The 21,246-nt window shown below is 40.8% G+C and overlaps 2 protein-coding genes across 23 annotated transcripts in view; one reads left to right on the top strand and one right to left on the bottom strand.

Moving 5' to 3' along the window:
• The window catches only part of KANSL1L (KAT8 regulatory NSL complex subunit 1 like), a 134,043-nt gene extending 132,044 nt beyond the window's left edge, over positions 1–1,999 (top strand). For all 9 annotated transcript variants that reach the window (XM_042950004.1, XM_042950003.1, XM_042950000.1 and 6 more), the window contains one exon: positions 393–1,999. In XM_042950004.1, the coding sequence (XP_042805938.1) occupies positions 393–623 (231 nt within the window). In that variant the 3' untranslated portion in view covers positions 624–1,999. The remainder of the gene's footprint in view (positions 1–392) is intronic.
• On the bottom strand, positions 1,971–19,658 carry RPE (ribulose-5-phosphate-3-epimerase). Of its 14 annotated transcripts, none has more exons than XR_006205682.1 (8): positions 19,170–19,654; positions 18,468–18,499; positions 12,326–12,405; positions 7,510–7,649; positions 6,765–6,899; positions 5,985–6,071; positions 3,499–3,787; positions 1,971–2,398 (listed from the first exon to the last, which is right to left on the bottom strand). XR_006205682.1 is itself a non-coding variant. In XM_042950010.1 (7 exons), the coding sequence occupies exons 1-7, from the start codon at positions 19,278–19,280 to the stop codon at positions 3,665–3,667; spliced, it is 708 nt and encodes a 235-aa protein (XP_042805944.1). In that variant the 5' UTR covers positions 19,281–19,654; the 3' UTR covers positions 3,257–3,664. The 14 variants fall into 14 exon arrangements, 10 of the variants coding, with proteins under 10 accessions (XP_042805944.1, XP_042805945.1, XP_042805954.1 ...); XR_006205683.1 differs by having other exon boundaries at positions 1,971–2,395; XR_006205684.1 differs by having other exon boundaries at positions 3,510–3,787.
• Positions 19,659–21,246: the final 1,588 nt, after the last annotated feature.

The following is a 21,246-nucleotide window of genomic DNA, read 5'->3' as shown; positions in this document are numbered from 1 at the left end:
GTCGTAGAAAGCTCAGGGAAGGAAAAGTCAGTAGGTGTCTGTGATAGTTATGGGATGAAAACGGAGACACTCAAGTAGATCAAACACCTTTAAAGGGGCTTTTCCCAAAGCGCTCCTGTGCTGATAAGGAAGACCCGTGCCTTATAGCGGCGTTTCCTCTTTGTGGGAGGGTGAAGTGAAAGGATAGTTCCCAAAGGTCTCTAAACAATTGCCAGTATGTTCCACTGGAGTTGCTAGATCTTTAGGCCCAAATGAAAATGTGTACATTGACGTGCTGAAGGACCAAACAATAATTACACAATTGACATTTAAGGATTATTGGATACATTGGATACATGAACTTTAAACAAATTAGTTGAAACTTAACTGAAAAGGTTTTCGCTTTCTTTCAGTCTTTGTGGTGGGAACGACGGACTTTTCCGCTGAAGGATGAAGACACAGAAGCCTTACTATGTCAAGATGAAAAAAAGGATCATAGTGAAAGTTCAAGCCCCGTTTTCCGTGGAGAAGTCTTCTGTACTAGTGCACCAGAAAACGGTCACCATCCAAAAAGGCAGACGGATGAAATGGAAGAAGGCAAACCTTTTGGTCTAGGACTTACTCATGTTAAAAAAAACAGGTGACAGGGAAAGGTTAAAAAAGTATGTAACTGAATGGAAAGCAGGAGGAAAAAATAAGCCCTGTTCTCCATCCCCCACCCCCTCAGCCACAATCCCAGAGTAAGAGCATGTACTGCATGTATTAATCTTTTATGCTGTTTTAAAACAGGCAAGGTAGGTCTCTTTTTCCTTGAACCACAGGAATAACTAGCTTTTCACCTACAGACAAGTGCTAGTCGTTTGTGTTTATGATGCAAATCACAAGCACCAGAAAATTAACTGCTGCAAGCTGATGTTAAATCGTATTACTGGGTAAATAATTTTTAAAAGACTTCATACCCACACATACATATGTACACACACAGAAACACCTGTGCATCAATGATCGCTCTTTTTCCTATACATTTCTATGTAATTTCTATGGTAATTCATTAAAGTTGCCTCAAATATATGCCTTTGTATATGGGAATATACAAATATGTGTGTATAGAGTATATATACATACATGTACACACACGTAGTTTTAAAAAACACTGGCAGTGACCACTCCACTTGAAATGCATGGATGAATTATCCCATGGAATGTAAGCTGCACTGTAAAGCACAGGTTCCCAGTGATTATGGAGATTTTAAACATGTTTAACCAATAGAAGTTATATGTGGAAATTTCTATACCAGATAACACAATATGCCTTTATTTGAAATCACTGTTATCTGTTGGACTAAATTCAGATCATCTTCTATTCACTCCTAACGGATTAAGACAAGCAAAGCAGAGTTAAATACTGGTCTAATTTTAAAACTTGAGTTTTACCTATCCTATGTATCTCATGAAGAGAAGACCCCAAGTGAAAATGAGCAACAAATAGGAAAGTAAAAAATGTTGTATTTCTAGTTAATTTGGTCATTCCTTACCATTAGCTTACTCTATCCAATCTATTCTCATGTGTATGCTAGAGTGAGAAATTTTTTTAAAGGATAGTGCTTCAGTACTGAATACAGGAGTATACATTAAAGAAACTTCTTGAAGCTATTACATAATTTTTTCTATATAAAAGTTGAGGACAATTTATGAATCGCTTTCTCTCATGTAAAAAAAAAGGTTATTCAAGTTATAGTCCCCATATAACTGACAATCCTGGCCACCTGGCCTAGTCTGGGGGACTGACACCAAGTTTTTGTTAGGGATGGGGAATTCTACTAGTCCCTTTAAAGAAGGAAAAAAATTCAAATTCAAAACTGACAAATTTTTGCTTGTAGTTTTACTGTACATTTATTTTTAAAAAAGAAAACAAAAGCCAGACAAACCCAAGTTGTCTAGGCAAATAAGCTCAAATCTTTTTGTCATGTCTGACATTATAATCTTCTATGTAAGTTTTTTAATTAAAGTTATTTCTATATGCCTCGTGTTGTCTGATTTGATTAAACGGCACCTGTTCATGGCACAAACCTTTCCTAAGTCAAAAACAAATTTTTACACTGTAGTATAGGAAAAAAACAAGCAAGCTCTATTCTATGCAGAAGTGTTAATGTTCTTATTTTTCAAACTTTTTATTTCTCAAAACTCATAGTAGCCTAAAGTTTAGGTCCTGTTATTTCTTGCCATATATCAAGACTATTTGCAAGTGGCAGATACATATTTGTTGTCAAAGTATAATTTGGGACACAACTTTAAATATTTATGGATTAACTCTACCTTATCATCTTTTAGCCTACCTGGTCTTTGTTGGATTAATATAATATATATCCTTGGGGTCAAAATCCATAACGTCCAGAATATCCTCAGCCATCTGGTTCTGCTACCGAGTAAAATTAGACAAGGTTAAATAAACGAGGCTACCTTTGCCTAATCTACCTCCCAAGGGCTCCATTTGTAAAAAGAGTAAAACCAGAAATCCTCTGCCCTACTGGATTCTTTCCATAGTACCAGCCTGTTCCTGAGCTTTTCTCTCTTCCTTTTTTAAATGGGGACAAAAATACCTGTCCCATCACTCAGAAGAGTGATTTGTGGTTTTAATGAAATTATATCAAAGTACTTTAAAGGCTATAAAACATAAACTTCTGTAATGATAGCTACTTTGTATTGAGCATCCTCAATTCTATCCTACAATTCTGGGACTAGTAGTGGAAGCTTTACGTATAGCATAGTATCTCTTTTAGTGCTCAACACAACACCGTATGGTAACTGTAATTACATTCAGTGTATAAATCAGTTAACAGATACTCAAAGAGGCTGGTTGATCTGATTTACTAAGTCAAACCACTGGAAAGGAGAAGAATCCAGATTCAATTCAATATCACTTCCAAGCAGAGGCTTTCCTTTCCTTTCTGCTCAGAGCTAGCACATTATTTCATGTCCTTAAGAATGGTGGGGAGGATTACGAAAAGGTGGGGATCACTGTGTAACCTGCCCCTCCAGCAAAGCTAACAAGGAAAAACGCCCTGATAAAATCTATATTTGTATAATTTTTTAAAAATCTATACTTGTATTTTAGACCACCTGAAATCCCTGGGCTTCATACACTGTTTTTGCAGTTTTTATGTATCAAATATAAGGTACAAAATAAAAAACAGATGTTTAAGAAGCAAATTACTTCCATTCTACTCATATTGTCTCTCATACACACACACAAATCAAAAATGACATGAAACAGGAAAAACATAAGGACTTCCTTTGCTTTGGAAAAACAACCAAGAAACGAGAAGATTTAAAATGCAGAAAAAAATATTTTTTCATAGTAGCTAGGATGCCTTCAGTAGGCATTAAGACACATTTCTGTTTATAACCCTATTAATACAGCCATATTTTTAGTCTTATAAAAATCAAGTCTCCCAGTAAAAATGGTATTTTACCACACTAATCTTTAAATTCCATCACTAAAAATGGAGACATACACACCAATTTCTAACCTCTTGGAACATTCTGCAGGATAGATTTTAGTCACTGGAATGAACAGCCGCTCAGAGAAACAGCCCTGCTTCAACTGTGGTATGTTTTGGTAGTCGATATTCTTGTTTTCCAGGAGAAAGATTTCATGAGCATAAACACTGGACTCCTCACGGTTTCATCGATCAAGAGAACGTTTCTGAGCAGCTTCTGAGCAAACATTTCTTAACAGGTTGATCACAGATCTGGGGTCATCACTCCTCATAATGGCACTGCCAGACACAATCATGTTAGCTCCTGCCTGGAAGAAGTAAACACTCAGGTTATCCTTCAAAGGAAGATGCAGAGAAGCTTAAAACAATTTCTGGACTAGAGTTTCTACCCTTGCATTCGTCAGTGCTTTAAATGCACGAAAGCTACCTTGAGATGAACAGACTTCAAACAGTCTAGTTCCATGAACAAATAAAATGCTTAACAAATGAAAACATAAAATGATTTTTAAATGTATTTAAGAAATCACTGGCTTTTTAATAACCACCTTTAAATAAACGACATTGAATCTTTGCTAATATTTAAAAAAAGATGTAAAAATCTTTTAATCCTCAACTTTATTAAAGTTTTTCTAAAATATGCCAGTGCCCCTAAGGCTACTAAAAAACAAATTATCTTTTAATCTTTGGACTCTGTAGTTGACCCTTGAACAATGCAGGGGTTACGGGTACCAACCCCATGTGCAGTCAAAAATCTGTGAGTAACTTTTTGACTCGCTCAAAATTTAACTACTAAAACCCTTCTATTGACCGGAAGCCATACCAATAACATAAACAGTTGATTCACACATATTTGGTACATGTATTACATACTGTATTCTTACAATAAAGTTAGACAAGAGTGTTAAGAAAAGCAGAAGGAATTGGGGTTCCTGGGTGGCTCAGTCGGGTAAGCATCCGACTTCAGCTCCGATCAGGATCTCACAGTTTGTGAGTTTGAGCCCCATGTCGGACTCTGTGCTGACAGCTCAGAGCCTGGAGCCCGCTTCAGATTCTGTGTCTCCCCATCTCTCTGCCCCTACCCCGCTCGCACTCTGTCTCTCTCTCAAAAATAAACATAAAAAAAAAAAAAAGACAAGAAAAGTGTAAGAAAAATACAATTACATTAGTATAACAACAACAACAAAATCCACATAAAAATGGACCCAGGTAGTTTAAACCCACGTTGTTCAAGGGTCAACTGTGAAGGAATTGATAGACCATTATTGCTAAAGTGTGAAACTATAAAATACAGCAACATTAAATAATTTCTCCTTTTGACGTCAGAAAGAATGAAGCACTTTTTCATGTATTACTTCACTGCATTCCAGAAAGGCTTTGAAGGGCTTATAAAAGATATTCAATATACTTTTAAATGTGGAAACAAAGAAATCAAAGAGAAAAAGCAAGTAAGGGAAGTCCAAATTTAGCTCTGCACTCCCAGGATTTGACTTGAGGGAAACCCAATCTGTCACGTGATCCACTTCCGGAACAAAGTGGCAGGAGGCTACTGGGAGAGACAGCAGAAGGGAGGAAAATTCCTCCCAGGAGACACCGTCACTCTGTGATACAGTGTACATCTCCAAAAACATTCCTTCCAAAAAAGTAAAAAAAAATTAGTTTTGTAGGGTTACAGCCTAACATGGTTTTAATGTAAGCAGGAAAAACGCCCAAAGGCACAGCACAGTTCAGTAACAAGAAATCCACAAGTAGTCAAAGGACATATGTTCACTAATCACCCGGTCAGCTCCTCTTGCAGAAGTATCTCACGGCCACGGCTTTTGACAAGTATCAAGCAGAAGAGTGTGGCATTTATACAAAAAACTTAAAGTGCAGATCAGACCATGTTGCTTAAATAAAAACAGGCCACATAAACTTCAATGACCTGCAGTGTTACAGGAAGGCTGGTGCCCTCTTGGGAAGCTCAGGGCTTCATTAACTCAGCTCAGCTGGCTACTTGGGAAGACTCATCCCCCCCTCATGTAGAGGAGGACCACAGCTACCCAGAAATCAGACCAAAATTTACATCAGAAATGGCTCCAGTCAGTTTTTACAAGGGACAAACCAATAACTAATACACCTAAGCTATACAAAATCACAATCTTTTCACTTTATAAGCAGGTAGAGATTTTCTTTCCCTATTTTGGAAAAATGTCTTACTCCAAGGCCTAGAACTTAATGATCTCCCAAAGGCTGGCATTCAGCATGTTCTTTTTTAAAAAATAACTTCCTTCAGCATTAATGAGATAACTGAGACTTACTTTTTAATGATTATGTGATTTGAGAATATTCACTTACTGCTCTTCTCATTGTTCTACATTTGAACCAAAAAAATACCTTTCCCAGAAAGAAAGGCAATTTAGGAAACACAGGAAATCTGTTTGGCGCACAAGACAATGTCCTAGACATTAAATTTGATAGGAAACTGGCCTGTGACCAGTTCAGCTGTGGCCTGAAGAGCAATCTCACCTCTGCACATTTATGGATAGTGTCAGGACCTACTCCACCATCGACCTCTATGTCCAAGGACGGGAACTGGGTCCTCAACCAATGAACCTAGATATACACGAAGAAATAAGTGATTCCTAAGGTGGATATTTCCTAAGGGGAAAAACAACCAAATAAAAAATCAAATAGCCAAATACTAGCCACTAAAACAGGATTCCAAGTGTCTCACACAATAACTTTATTTTTCTTTCTTTATTTTAAGTAGTCTCTATATCCAACATGGGGCTCGAACTCACAACTCAGAGACCACGAGTTGCATGCTCTTCCAACTGAGACGGCCAGGTGCCCACCACACAGTTAACTTTCTACTAATACAAATTATGATCAGGGATACCTTCCTTTTTAATATACTGAAACAAATTCAGCTTCATAAAAGCAAGGCATATTCTTCTGGGGGAATGGCACTGAACTTGTCATGGCTTTGCAGAGAATACACTTCATGCAAACAAGACAAAGAAAAAACCCTCAATGTTCAATGAAAAGAGATCTCCCAAGAGATCGAAAGGCTACAGGGATAATGCCTTTGACAGAAAATTTCAAGATTAAGATGTGATATTTTTCCTGATTTCCACGCTAAATCTCATACAGCATTTATCACACCGTACTCCAGCTATCTGCAGGCATCCCCCCCCCCCCCATCTTCAGAACAGGACATGGCTAAATACACAAGTGGCTCAATGCAGGCTTACCGAATGTGCACACACTATAAAAGCCTCACCCCAAAACCAAATATTTCTTTACCTTTGGCATCATATCTTCCATGAATTTCTGCCCTCCAAACCCAGGTTCCACTGTCATAACCAAGGCCATATCTATCTGATTCGCCCATGGTGCCAAATACTCAACTGTAGTTCCTGGTTTGATGGCAAGGCCAACCTATAACAGAGACAAATTTGCTACATCACATTAATAATTATTTCCACATTATATTAATATGGCATGTCAGACCCAGTAGAAATATCTATTGTTTAAAAATTCATTTTTAATATTTATTTATTTTAGAGAGAGAGCGCTAGCAGGGGAGAGGCAGAGAGAGGCAGACATAGAATCCAAAGCAGGCTCCAGGCTCTGAGCTGTCAGCACAGAGCGCGACACGGGGCCTGAACCCCCGAACCATGAGCACATGACCCAAGGCAAAGTCAGATGCTTGACCGACTGAGCCACCCAGGCACCCCTAGAAATATCTATTCTTAAAGAGTAGAATATACACAGAAATGGAATGCATAAGTTATTCAAACTATTTTTTAAAAGAGTCAACAAGGCTACCCAAATGTAAATCTTCCTAAAAGGCAGTACTTTTCAGAAAACATTAGGGGAACATAGAAATCCTGTCTAACAGACAACTTATAGTTCAACTCTGATTTCTCAGCTGAAAAACAACTGCTCAAGTCTGGTCTTCTCTGCCTATCACTTCCTGTCTTCTAATGAAACGTCCACACCAAGAGTGAAGAGTATTAAAACGTTATGGTCACTGTTGGCCCCTCACCTTCATCCCATTCTCCCGAATGTCTTTTATCAAAGCCCCAGGGTTCTCAGTAGCCTCAAGATGAAAGGTATATTGATTGGCTCCTGCTACAGCCATTGGTTTTACCCACTGTTCCGGCCTGGACACCATCATGTGCATATCTAGAAAGAAAAGACACATCTCCTGAATACTACTGAAAGGAAGATACCTGCCCCATACTGGGGAGGCCACCCTGCAGTTTTGGCTGTTTTGGATATAAACTACTTGGCATTAAAAGAATTCTTAAATAATGACACTGCTGTATTGCTAGCTTCCTTTTAACTTGAAGATAAGGTTTTAGTTAAACTCATTTCTCAAAAAACCACAGTTTTCCACAAAAGGCATATGATGGTATATATGAAAAGGACTAGAATTCAGGAAACCTAGGTCCAGGAAATGCTAGTCTAAAAAAAACTCTCAATAGTCCTATTATCTATACAGATTTCATTCCTCATTTATAAGAAAGCTAAATAAAGTGATTCTATAATATCTTATGGAGCACTTACTGCATCATTAAGAATTCTAGGCCCCAGGGACAGAGCATAAAAAACAGATAAAAATCTCTGCTGTTATGGGGATTACATTCTTAGTGGGGGGTGGGGACAGACCATAAAGAAACTAAGTTAATACAATACACACTGGGTTGGTAGCTTGGCCAGCGTGGCTGGGCGGGAGGATCACAGGGGCACGGGATGAGGGGCCACAGCCTGGAGCTCTGCAGGCCACTGGGTTTTATTCTGAACGAGACCGGGGGGGGGGGGGGGGGGGGGGGGCAGGGGGAGCACTGTGGGATTCTGAGCAGAGAGGTGACAAGATCTAAGCTGGAAAGCCACGGTAGTCACCCAGGAAGAAACGACGTTGGCAGTGATTGAAACTGGCAAGCAGCGGCAGGATTCTGGGTCTGCTCTGCAGCTATGGCAGCGGGAGCTGCTGCAGGCCAATGTGCAGGGGGAGGGGAGCCCGAAAACTGCACCACGGGGGACGGGTCTCGAGGGAAGGACATGGTAACTGCAGGTCTGACACACATCCTAACTGTAAAGCTCAGATCACAGGGATCCGTTAGGGAGAGTGGGGGTGGCCTTCTTAAGGTTCTTGACTTGAAACATTAGACCATTTAACAAGAAGAGGGTGGCTTAAAAGTGGTTAAATCAAGAAATATTGCTGTCAAGAAGGAAACAGTAAATACTCCTAGGTCAGATAGATATGCTAAGAAGAGTTTTGAGTTTGTCTGTTTTTTGCTAGAGGAAGCATACCTCTGATACAGCTGAGCTACATTAAAGAAAAAATGTCTAGAATTCTAGACTCAACTAAGACCATAAAATGCCAATAAGGCTTTGAAAAGTATCAGGAAAAGGGAATACTGCTTGACAAAGCCGAGATTAAAGTTTGTATTTCTAAACTAACAAAAGTGACAAAAATAGAACATATGTTAATAGGTAAAACATTGTTTTTAATTTTTTTTTTTTTAACGTTTATTTATTTTTGAGACAGAGAGAGACAGAGCATGAATGGGGGAGGGTCACAGAGAGAGGGAGACACAGAATCTGAAACAGGCTCCAGGCTCTGAGCTGTCAGCACAGAGCCCGACGCGGGGCTCGAACTCACAGACCGCGAGATCGTGACCTGAGCCGAAGTCGGATGCTTAACCGACCGAGCCACCCAGGTGCCCCAAAACATTGTTTTTAAAAGACAAACTCTATCTGGTGTTTCTTATTTCCTCTGTGTTGTAAGTAAGGAAAAAATCAATCTGCTTTAAAATATCTACTCATTCCTTTCGTTAACAGACTGCTATGCCAGTCCACCTCCAGCATGCGGTCACCACTGGGAACCCTCAACGGAGAGTGTTCAGGGAGCGACCAGTTCAGTGAGTCATCTGCCTGTAGGTAACATACTGAGGTCACAGTTCTCTGATGTTCCAACATCAGCCTCCGCTTACACTGTTAAAAATTACTGAGGACCTCCAAAACGATGTTGATGTGAACTGTATTTAACACTGTTTAAAATGTTTTAGAAATTCAAACTAAGCAATTTTTAACTGTCTACTGAACTCATTTAAAAATAATAATAATAAATCTATCACATGTTAATTTAAGAGTGACCTTATTTTGTACTTTTGCAAGTCATTAATGTCTGGCTTAACAGAAGACCTCCATATTCTCACATGTGCTCTGCATTCAGTCTGTTGGAACGTGTCGTTTTATATGAAGGGAAAAAAGTACACAGAAAAGGGAGGGGTACATTGACAGCCTTTTTAGACCAGTGTGGATATTCTTCTATTTCTACCCCAGAACTCAGCAAGTGGGACTTTAATAAAGGTTAGCTGCAATGTGGAATCTGTAAACTCTACCAATGAGCTTTTTGAGCTTTGTTAACTAAAAGCCACTGGCCTGTCCTAGTACACTTTGAATGGATCTCTGCAGTACTGGTTTGCTGCATTACATAGGACTTCCAAAGAGTGACACGTTTTATTATTTGCTATCAGAAATTACGCAACACCACAGATTTTATCACAACAGCTGTAAACAGGAGAAAGCTAATAAGCTCACAGAAGCAGATACAACTTCTTCAAAATTCAAATTTTCATTTGCAAGCTCTAATTTTATCAGTGGAAACAATAATTAATGAGGTATCTTCCTTGAAATGACAGGCTAACTTAGTTAACTTTCAAGAAAATGTCAGTAAAATACTGAACTCTGATAACCATAGTTCATCTATCAGTTTATCATTCCAGTGAAGATAAGTGTTCGTGAAAAAGGCAGCCAGTTCAGTTCACAACTCAGTGGCGCAAGTGCGTTTTCCTTGAGAAAGCCATCATCACGCAGTATACTGCGGAAGTACTTGATGTGTACTTCCTGCTTTGGCACACAAAACATGAAAAGAAATGCACCCAACCATCAGATTTACTGTAGTTAATAATTTGTACTGACCTTCAACGATATGTACCATGAATACATGGTGGTGAAGAATAATTTAACAACTACTTGGATAGTTCAATAGCATTGCTTTGATTCGGGCTAAGGAACCAACAGACAAACTCACCATTGCTTTTGTACCATCCATACAAATAATGACAAATAACGCTGTAATATGAAAATAGTCATCACCTCATGTTCCACCCGCAAGAGATTCCTGGGGTCTTCAGACCACACGTGAAGACCGCAGATTTAGATGAGAGCAAAGAAAACAAAAACAAAACACAAAACACCCAAAACCAAAGCACAAAAATAACAGCTTTTTCCCTATCACTTGATTGCTTACTGGTTATTTCCACTCAATACTGAGACTGAACAGTTCAGAACTGTACCAGTTATGCATGCAACTTGTGAAATACTTCTTAGAATGTACACATGAATTATCCAACAACCAAGATCCAGGAATCAAACAAAAAAAAAACACATGTCTTAATATAAAAAGCAAAAGTCACAAAACCCAAACATTAAAGCATTTGGAGTCCGTTCATCTTTACTGTAGACCCACTTCTAGACAGACTGATTAGTAGCAAGTTTATTAGCAAATAAACTAAAAACAGAAAGAAAGAGCAGACTGTGTGTGGTTGTAGCAGTAGGATTGATACGAGAGGCACAAATGTAGGAGACACAAATAGCAATGAGAAGTGATGCGAGGAATCCAAGTAAAAGAAAAAAAAAGAAAAAAAACCAACTTCTTTTAAATTCATACAAAGCCAGATGCAGAGGACTCTGTGGCCACAGCACGGTGGGGGCAAACATGGCTACTTATTTCATTCACCTGATATTCATAAGAACAAATTTATTTTGGAAAATTCATTTTCTAAAATGTAATAAAAAAGTCCAGATCATCAGAGGATTACGTTCCATTATTCGAAAATTTCAAAATGGTGAACAAGCTGCTGGAACATGGTTTCCCTCATGCCACATAAATTACGTGATAACGCACCCTTTCTTATGTGCAAAGTAGATGGATCCTATGAAGAAGCTCTGACCGAGAGAACTTCCTACAACGAGGGCAATGTTCCAGAATGGCACTGTACAACAGTCACTAGACTCATGTGGCTACTGAGAGCTCGCAATATGGTTGGTTAATGCCACTGAGAAGCTTCATCTTTCATTTTATTAACCTGAACTAACTTTAAATAGCTACATGTGGGTAGGGACAACCACATGGGACAGCACAACTAGAATTCTTCTCAAAATCGGCCCACAATATGCCAATAAAAAATACCTAAGTTTTACTAAATTCCAAGGTACTTAAGAACATTATTTATAAAAATTTGTTCAACTTCTTACGTACGAGACATTTGTCAGCTTCAAGCCGTTGCTAACTTAGCTTAAAAGAGCAGTAACAACATGTGGACTGAATTCACGTTCACGAGAATTAACAATTACACTAAACCCCAATCTTGTGTTTATGCTTAGCTCTACGAAAACCACAGTAAAACAAAGTGGATTAAATCCCTCCTGTAAAGGACAAAAGTAATCTGACTGAAGGAAGTTTGAAAAAGAAAATACGGAAGGTGGTCTGATAACTGGATAAAGGTTAATTTAGGATGGGGTGCTTAGAAAGGCTTCTCCCTGAGGAAATGCCAGTAATTCAGGGCCAAAAGATAAAGCAGAGCCAGCCAAGTGAACAGTTTTCTAGGCAAAGAGATCAGCTAAAGTGCCAAGGCCCTGAAGCAAGAAAGAGTTTGGCTTATTACAAGCAGCCAGTGAAGACCCAGCACGGGGTGGGGGTTGGGGGTTCCAGATGAAATTGGAGGTTGAGAGATCAATCATCTACTTGAGCAACACATCCAGCGTCAGACAGCGTAACACCCACTTACCAAAGAAAGGGTCCTGGCCTAGCTGCTTTCGGAGGCTTTCTACCACAGGGTGCCCAAAGGTGATGTTGGGAACAAAATGCCTATAAGACAAACAAAATCTTACTCTGAAAATGTTTTCAATTCAATTTCTGTATTGTTCTCAAAAGCACTCTGATAGGGGTAAATGGGACCATCTGTGATTGCAGTATTTTTCCATGTAGTATTTAACATCATCAGTATTAAAAAATACTAAAAATATCTCCGTAATTTCAGTTTTACAAAGCAGTATTTCCCTGATATTTCAACAAAATCAGACAGTGTCACAAGATTTAACTCCATCGTTTGTAATCTAACAGGTAAAAATGGAAAGACAACCAAATCCAAACTCCAAAAGTTTTATGACTTGCCCAAGTCACACACTAGTTAGGAAGTTCTGGCCTCTGACATGGGTCTCTCAAATCCTAGTCTGTCATGGGCTGCCTGTGGCCACTTCTAATCCACTTCATTCAGTGGGCACTAAATCAGTTTAACCACCCATTACTGAGGGTTTCCAGCATGCCAGGTGTTGTACTTCATCTTCTCATCAGCCTTATGAAGTAGATGCTGTTATAGCCCCATCTGAAGAACACAGAAAAAATAACTTCCTTAAGTCACCCTGTTAATAATTTGCAGAGGCAGGATTCAGAGTAAGTCTTCCTGACATCTGACCCCAAAGTACTTCATGCCACTGACCTACTCGCTTGTCCTTCTGTTCTATCACTAGCCCATTTCAATATGTAACAAAACCCCCTCTATGCAAGTACCATGATATGGGAGTTCCTGCTTACCCTAGAAAAGTTTATAATCTCATTGGCGAGAAATGGCTAACACCCAACGGAATCCCTGGCCGTGCTGCTGTATTTGTTGGGGAGAGCCGACTCCCTTGACCTCCAGGTGGCCCGTGCAGCTGGTTCTCCCCAAAGGCCTGTGAATTTCAGTGATGTGTGTCACTGCAGGGCCAGGAGCTTAAGCGGTATTCCTTTTTTGCCCTCACTTCACCCTTTTGCCAATAGAGAAGCCATTAAGGGCTGGCAGAGTCACAGGATGGAAGGAGACGACGTCCCTGAAATTCTTCATGGAAGGACATTCAAGCTGAACTGTTACGTGAATAACTGAACTTTATAACATTAAGTCACTGAACTCGGGGCTTTGTTGGTTAAAGGTAGTAGATATTACCCTGTATGAGGATAGCAAGAAAAAGTAAAGCCACAAGTGGGCCAAATGAGGCAAGCAGTATGGCACTTTAAAAGAAGGGAAGATCACGAGATTTAGAGAACAAAGAATTTGTAAAGATGGGAAAAGAAATGAAGCAAAGGCAAAAATAAGCAACTTATGTTGAAAGTGGGGGAGAGGTGGTGCTCTTCAGCTTGGTGAGGGTGAAAAGAACAGGAGGCAGAATATGTCACATCAAGGGTATCAAATGCCTGGCTCAGTGTTTGGACTCTATCCTGCTGTAAATATGAAGTGAGGTTTTAAAGCAAGAAACAAGCAGGCCCATTTGGTAGAGTGTGTCACTCTTGATCTCGAAGTTGTGAGTTCAAGGCCCATAGCAGACATTACTTAAAAAAAAAAAAAAAAAAAAAAAAAAATCACAAAGCAATGAGAAAATAAAAAATAAAGTGGAAATAAAGTGGGAAGACAGCCTGGGCAAGGAACAATGAGAATGGAAAGGACGACAGATAACGCGTGACAGGACTTGTGAACTCATTAGATGTGAGGAGCTCAAAAGAGAAAAACCATGGTTAAGACCTTAAGCTTAGATGGCAGACCAATGAATGCTAATAAAAAAATTAAAACTTACACAGACCAGGCACCATTCTAAACACGTTCCATATACTAACTCATTAAAACCTCACAACTCTATGGTGCAGGTACTCCTATAATCCATATATTACAGACAAGGAAGAGCGCCTCAAGGTCACACAGCCCGTGAAGTGCCACAAGCAGGCATTAAACACCGGCAACTTGGCTCCAAAGTCCAGGCTCTTACCTATTACGCTCATCTGTCCCTCCACTGATAACGACAAAAAAACAAAGTCCAGGGGAGGTGAGACGAGTCAGGATTCAGCACACATCTGAGAGGGACCAGGTAAGGTGGACAGGTACGGACACTTGCAAACACTTTGGTCCTTGAAGGTAGGGTCTCTAGTATCTAGAAATCATTCCACCGTTTCACTTCAGAGCAATGACTGCCAGGGGCATGGGTAAGATGCTCGTTACGTTCACCTGGAACTCAGAGGCGAGGGTCAGATAAGCAGACAGGGAGGCTTACTGGGTATCATACAGCTCTGGAATGAAAATCTGGATTTTGTTCACTGTTCTTTTAATTTGCTGCATGGCCTTAGAGTACTTTTGTTGCTCAACCTTAGGTTGCCTTTATAATTAAAACAGACATAAGAAACACATACCTCTTGAGAAAACAGGAGAACAGAATAAATATACTTTTTACTTCACTGGGAAACAGAAGCATATCATGTAACACTACTGACTCCCCCAGCTGCATGACTAATTGTACTACAGTGCTCTAGGCTCACCACGAACACTAGAAGAACAGAAAGGTACTGATACCATGACAAGAAACCAAAGGTTTATGGTTAAGCTGAAACAGAAAAAGGCAACAAACCCAAGCATGAAGTGAAGGGGTCCTAAATTTGCCAGGCAACAGTAACCTTGGGACCACGTGTCACAAAAGGACTTACAGGCTCTATGCCAACCCTATGACACTAAAGAAGACCTGGGAATCTGAATTCTCAACAAATGCCCTGGGAGGTCTTTATGTTTATTTTGAGAGAGAGAGAGAGAGACAGAGAGAGAGAGAGAGACAGAGAGAGAGAGAGAGCAAGAGTGCATGCACACAGGGGAAGGACAGAGAGAAGGAGAAAGAGAATCCTAAGCAGGAGGTTCCACGCTGTCAGGGCACAGCCAGACGCGGGGCTCAGTACCACAAACCAAGAGATCATGACCTGAGCCGAAACCAACATTCAGATGCTTAACTGACTGAGCCACCCAGGCACGCCAATGCCTTGGGAGTTCTTATCAGACCAGCTTGGAAAATACATTATTTCACTCTAAGAGAAATTTCATCAAAGCAGTCGGCTTCACCATTGTATTATTCTGTCTTTTTCTTTGTCCTATTAAAGGTACTTTCTGCAGTCTGCAAAAAATAAAATACAATAAAAAAGTATCCCTTTTCCCCAGAGACTTAGTGAGATTAAGCTATAATTGTTTACAGCACAGGTATATAATTATTTTACCTCTCATCATCTTCTCTCATCAACCTGAAGCTCTGTTTCCAATTGTCATACAATCAATTTCAGAGAGATAAAACCTTTACCAGATCTTCCAAGATAAAGATGGTAAACGGAGGATTAAAGTTGATCTAAAATGGAGCAAGACTGTTGGGGTGCCTGGGTGGCTCAGTCAGTTGGGCATCCGACTTCTGCTCAGGTCATGATCTCGTGGTTCATGGGTTCAAGCCCCACGTCAGGCTATGTGCTGACAGCTCAGAGCCTGCAGCCTGTGTTAGATTCTGTGTCTCCCTCTCTGTGTGTCCCTCCCCTGATGGCACTCTGTCTCTTTCTGGCTCTCAAAAATAAATAAAAGCATTAAAATTAAAAAAAAAAAATTAAATGGAGCAAGTCTGTAACGAGAAAACATTCCCTGTGAATCAGAAAACACAATCTCATGTTTCCAAGGGCTGGCAAAAAACACAGAGGAGCAATATAGGGCAGATGGAGACAGAAGACAATTGAAGAACATCTAGCCTGGTTAATAGTGGTGGCTGCCATTCAGCTCCAGCCCATTGTGGCCTCATGAGGCTGTGGAACAAGCGTTAGCAAATCTTTGGATGTTTTTCAAAAGTCAGCAATCTAGTACTCATGTGAAATCTCCCCAGTTTTAAATCCTGGTAACTAATTTAGAAATTGCATATTTGCGGGGCGCCTGGGTGGCTCAGTTGGTTATGCGGCTGACTTCGGCTCAGGTCATGATCTCGCAGTCCATGAGTTTGAGTCCCACGTCAGGCCCTGTGCTGACAGCTCAGAGCCTGGAGCCTGTTTCAGATTCTGTGTCTCCCTCTCGCTCTCTGCCCCTCCCCCGTTCATGCTCTGTTTCTGTCTCAAAAATAAACGTTAGAAACAGACTTTAAAAAAAAAAATTGCATATTTACTCTGTTCCTACACTTAGGACTAACAGCACATTTCTGATCACTGTCCTGTCATGGCAGGTTTATATGCTTTCCAATGTTCTTTTCCAGCGAATTCATTTGTCCTTTTTTTTCAAATATCCAACCATACTAGTGCACCACCCCCCACAGTATTCCCAAAACTCGTTCCTGACCTTCAAGATGAAGACATTGTTTTAATCAGGAGAAAAATCGGGGACCTTAGGGGAAAAGGGGAAACAACAGGTGCATCCAAACTAGAATACTAGAGATTTTTAAAGGGACCAGGAAAAAGAACAGCATAGAGGCCGTACCTGAAGAGAAGGTAAGTTGAGGCTGGCCCCCACTTTCACACACCTGGCCTAGGAAACAATGTGGCTCAGCTAGCTTTGCCTCTTCTGGTGGGACATCAGGAAGAGGTTGAAACTCCCTAAATGTTTCCTCCTTTACAAAAGCGGATCAAAATACCTCTGAGCTCAAAACGTTGTGAAGATTAAAAGAGAAAGGTTTTAAAATGGTGTTTGGAGAATTTAATTTTGTCAAACCAAGATGTTACTTGGCAAAGGGGGAAAGGAGCCAATAAAAAACAAATATGTGTATCTTAATAAGCTCAGGGTCTGCCACTGGGCTGGGGGGGGACAATGTGTTTCATCAGACATCCCTCTCTTTATGACAGAGCCAATCATTCATTCAACCAATTATAACTAAGCCTGTCACCGTGCTTCACCTGCAGAGAATTCAGAGGTGAGCCAAAGACACCCTACTTTCAGGGAGCTTACAGTACAGCAGGAGAGATGGGAAAATAGATAACAAAAGTAATTGTATAAATTATTAGTTATTCTTTGTGGACAGAGAATGTCTTAATCCTTCCCGATAAGCCCAGAACCCACAGAAGACATTTAACTTCTGAAACCACACAAGCTGTTGCAGCCTTCTAATCCTGGCTCCACCATTTCCTAACTAGAAGACCTCAGACAGGTGACTTAACCCCTTTGTGTCTATTTCCCCACTGTCAAATGCTGGTGACAACAACAGCACCAACCTCATAAGGTTATGTGAGTTAATTCACAAAGAACATTGAAAACACTTACATGCTCAAAAATATTAGCTACTACTGTTATCATTAATATTCCTCATTTGTGCACTGAAAAAATTATCTTCTCCATTCAGTTACTCAAATATGGCCCAAGACTTACTTAAAACACCAAATTGCTTTCTGTGTTAAACAGACTACACACGTACACATGTAGCCTGTTCTATCCTGAGGTAGGCGTCTCAGACACAAAATCTGTATCCCAGACATGAAAATGTACCTACCCATCTTTGAGGTACACCCTCCAGTTACCTGTGAAAGTTCAGAGCTTTCCAAAAATTATGTACGTGTACATAACTATGAATATGAATTATGTATATAACACAATAAAAATCAAGCTTTCGTGCGAGGTAATACTTACCAATCTTACACACTTAGCCTAGAATGCTTAGTACTCTAAAGTAAAGACTTTGCCATCATCAGTTGGGATACTTACTGACAACTGAGTCGGATATAAAAGAGAAACAACAGATTTAACCAGACAGAACAGAGGAAGACAAAACTCTTGTAACAGGAGTGACATTAAAAAGAACAGGAAGTAACTGATCATCTTTTGTAAATAAAACAAATTTGCAAATTTGCACGAGGCCACACAGAAATTTTACCTGTTTAAATTTATTTTTTGACCCGGAACCCAAAGTAATGGCTGTTACTGCTTTAAGGCCAGTTATCAGCAGGGCTCAAGGAACTACTTGGCAAACCCAAGAAAATACAATTTGCAACTCTGTCACAATGTTGTGTAATCCTGAAAGTCCTACTGTCTTCTCAAGGTTAGACTCTGCATTTTACAGCCAACTTACACTAGCATCATACTGACTCTGAACAATATCGATTATGTGCTATAACTACAGTGCTTAAAAATTACTTACAAAAAAACTGACCTCCCTGAAGAGCAGGGTGCCTGAAGAGAAAATAAACAGGAAAATCAAAATTCGAACAATGACACAACACCTAATAATTATTGAGAACTTACTATACGCCAGGCACTGTATGCTTTACATGTTGGCTCATTTCATCTTCCAAAATTGCCTAAGCGGTAGGTTCTATTGTTACTCCCATTTTTCACATAATGAAACTGAAGCTCAATGAGGTTAAGTGGCTTGTCCCAGGTGATCCATCAAATGGCAGAACTCGGGTAATCTCACTACAGGTACCAAGCTCTTAATCGTTACACAAGTCTGTCTCCCCAGCTTTGCCACTAACTAGCTATATGAGCTTGGGCAAGTCATGCCTATCCCCTTGGGCCTCAGTTTCTCTAACTGAAAATGAGAGACGCGTCCAAGAGATTTAAAATTGCGTCCAGGTCCTAGTGCTTGGGCCACACGTTACGTGGGGGGAGGGGAGGAAGTGGGGTTTGGGACGCGGTCGCAGCCCAGGCTGCCGCCTCAGGTTCGCTCCATCCAGGGCCTCCAGGACTCCCACCTCAAGTCCCCTTTTCAGCACCGCGTTCAGAGTGCGGCGCTCCGCGGTACAGGGACGCCGTGCACCCAAAAGGCACTCAATAAAGGTGCGCCGAGCCCGCCCCGCGCGGCAACCCTGACCCGAGCCCCGCGGAGTTACCCGTCCATTACATCCAGGTGCAAATAATCGGCCCCAGAGTCCAGCATCCGGAGGCACTCAGCCCCTAAATTGGCCAAATCGCTGTTAAGGATGGACGGGCCAATCTTGCAGCCAGACGCCATGGTGCTGGTTCCCAAGAGCAAGTTACCCACGAGTCCTCCGGTAAGACGAAAGTGTCGCCCCGATTGGCTGCGCAGTTTTAGTCCCTTCCCGATAGCGTCTTCCGTACTCCACCGGAAGCAGCTGCCCGCAGGGAGGAAGTCCCTCCTCCCCTCGGGGGAGGGGCTGTCTGCCCGAGCGCTTAGAGGTGGGGCCTCTCGCCTGCAGGCCCTTGCCTCTTTCCTTCCGTTTTCTTTCTTGAAATAGATTTTAGGTCTCCCAGCCCTCGCCGAACTCGAAGAGTTTCTAAATCTTTTTTTGCTTTACATCCCCCGGGTTCTTTTCTTCTCGGCTCTTGCCCTCACTTCACTTTTTGCTTCTCCATTGTTTCCACCTGTGCTGCTGTCCTCTCCTCTCCAGCGCTTGTGCTTGCCTGTAAAACAACAGAACAAATAAATCCTTTCTTCTCATAGCTTTCTCCTTGAATTCTTCTTAGGAGCTGAAGGAGTCACATTTAGGGCGGAATCGTCGCTCTTCTAGGTACTAACTGGGTAACCCGGTGGTCACTTCTCCCAGTCTCCGTTTTCTCATCTGTTAGGACCCCTACCCAGCGTTTAGGGTTGTTGTGAGGATCAGATAGGTGAATCCAGGTAATGGGTTCAGCGCGAGACCTCGGGTGCCCAGTACAAAATGGTGGTGATTATTGTTATTACCACTCCCCTTCTTGGCTTCTGGCCCTCATCCTTATTCATTTTTCTTTTGTTTTTCCTTTTTATGGAGGTTCGTTGACAAATTGTAATACATTTATTTACTGTTCGGACCCAATCTGGAAGAGAGTAGGCATGTCTTTTCCTCTGCCAAATGTGTCTAAGGTCATTGGGTCAGGAAAAGGGGGCGGGGGAGAATCCCGTGAGGGGGGGAAAAAAAGGATTTAGCAAGAGCATACCTTAGATGGTAGGGAATGGGCACTTTGTAATTGATTGAAAGTGGTAACTCGGACCCCGTGGTGGTCCTGGCCATGTTTAGAGGGCAACCAGTTCCTTCACATTCCTTTTGGGAAATCTGGTCATTCCATCAGGTCATAATCGGGGCAGAGAAATCAAACCTGGGTACCTGTTTCCCAATATATCCATTCTGCTTTAGTTTGAAAGATAGGGGTGGAAAGCTTAAGCAAAACGGAGCTCATCTGGGGCTGGAGGGAAGAACTGGAGACTGGGGGTTGAGAAGAGACATCAAAGCACTCCCGAGGGTTCCAAAATGAAAACTTCTGAATGAGTTAACCTATTCCCTATGTTGAAAATGAGAAATGAAACTTGATCAGGCATCTTAAATGTTTTTAGCTTTATTTTATTATATGTGCATATTCAAACACAGAGGTCTTAATATCTTTCATAAATATCTTTCATAAACGTTTCAGTATTCATATGCATTTTTTCCATGCTCTTTGGTCATTCAGTATTCATCACAGACTTCATAGTCATCTAAGGGAAGTTGGCTGTGTAATCAATCTTTTGTTTTTACCTATAAAATGGCTAATAAAGGATTTTCATCCTGTAGTCACAGTGACTGTTGAAAAATATCATGGAGGTACATTGATCTGTAATGCTAAATGATCCTGAAATAATAGAAGTAAATTTGTCTTAAGCTTTTCCAAATACATTCTGCCCTTGTTTTTATTGTCCTGAGTGTCAAACCAAACTTTGTTTCTGAAATGCTGCAGTTGAGACCCACTAAAGTAAGCAAGGAAGTGGGACTTTCTACTCACTGCCAAGACAAGGCCATGGAATTGAAGTGTGAGGTCACAGGGCAACAGCATGACTCAGTGTGATAGCAGCAAATTCCAGAGGCTTAATAAAGTATCCTGTATAACTTGAGGAAGGGTATTTAGTTTGCATTTTGGACTATAACTCCACTTATGACCCTTTTTTTCCCTCTTGGTCCCTATATACACCCTATTCTCATCTTATATCGTCTTACAGCTAGGCTGCA

Source organism: Panthera leo, chromosome C1 (genome assembly GCF_018350215.1).
Source record: "Panthera leo isolate Ple1 chromosome C1, P.leo_Ple1_pat1.1, whole genome shotgun sequence".
In the NCBI taxonomy this organism is placed as follows: Eukaryota; Metazoa; Chordata; class Mammalia; order Carnivora; family Felidae; genus Panthera; species Panthera leo.
The sequence above is the reverse complement of the archived record's forward strand: the minus strand, read 5'-3'. Positions and strand labels throughout refer to the sequence as shown.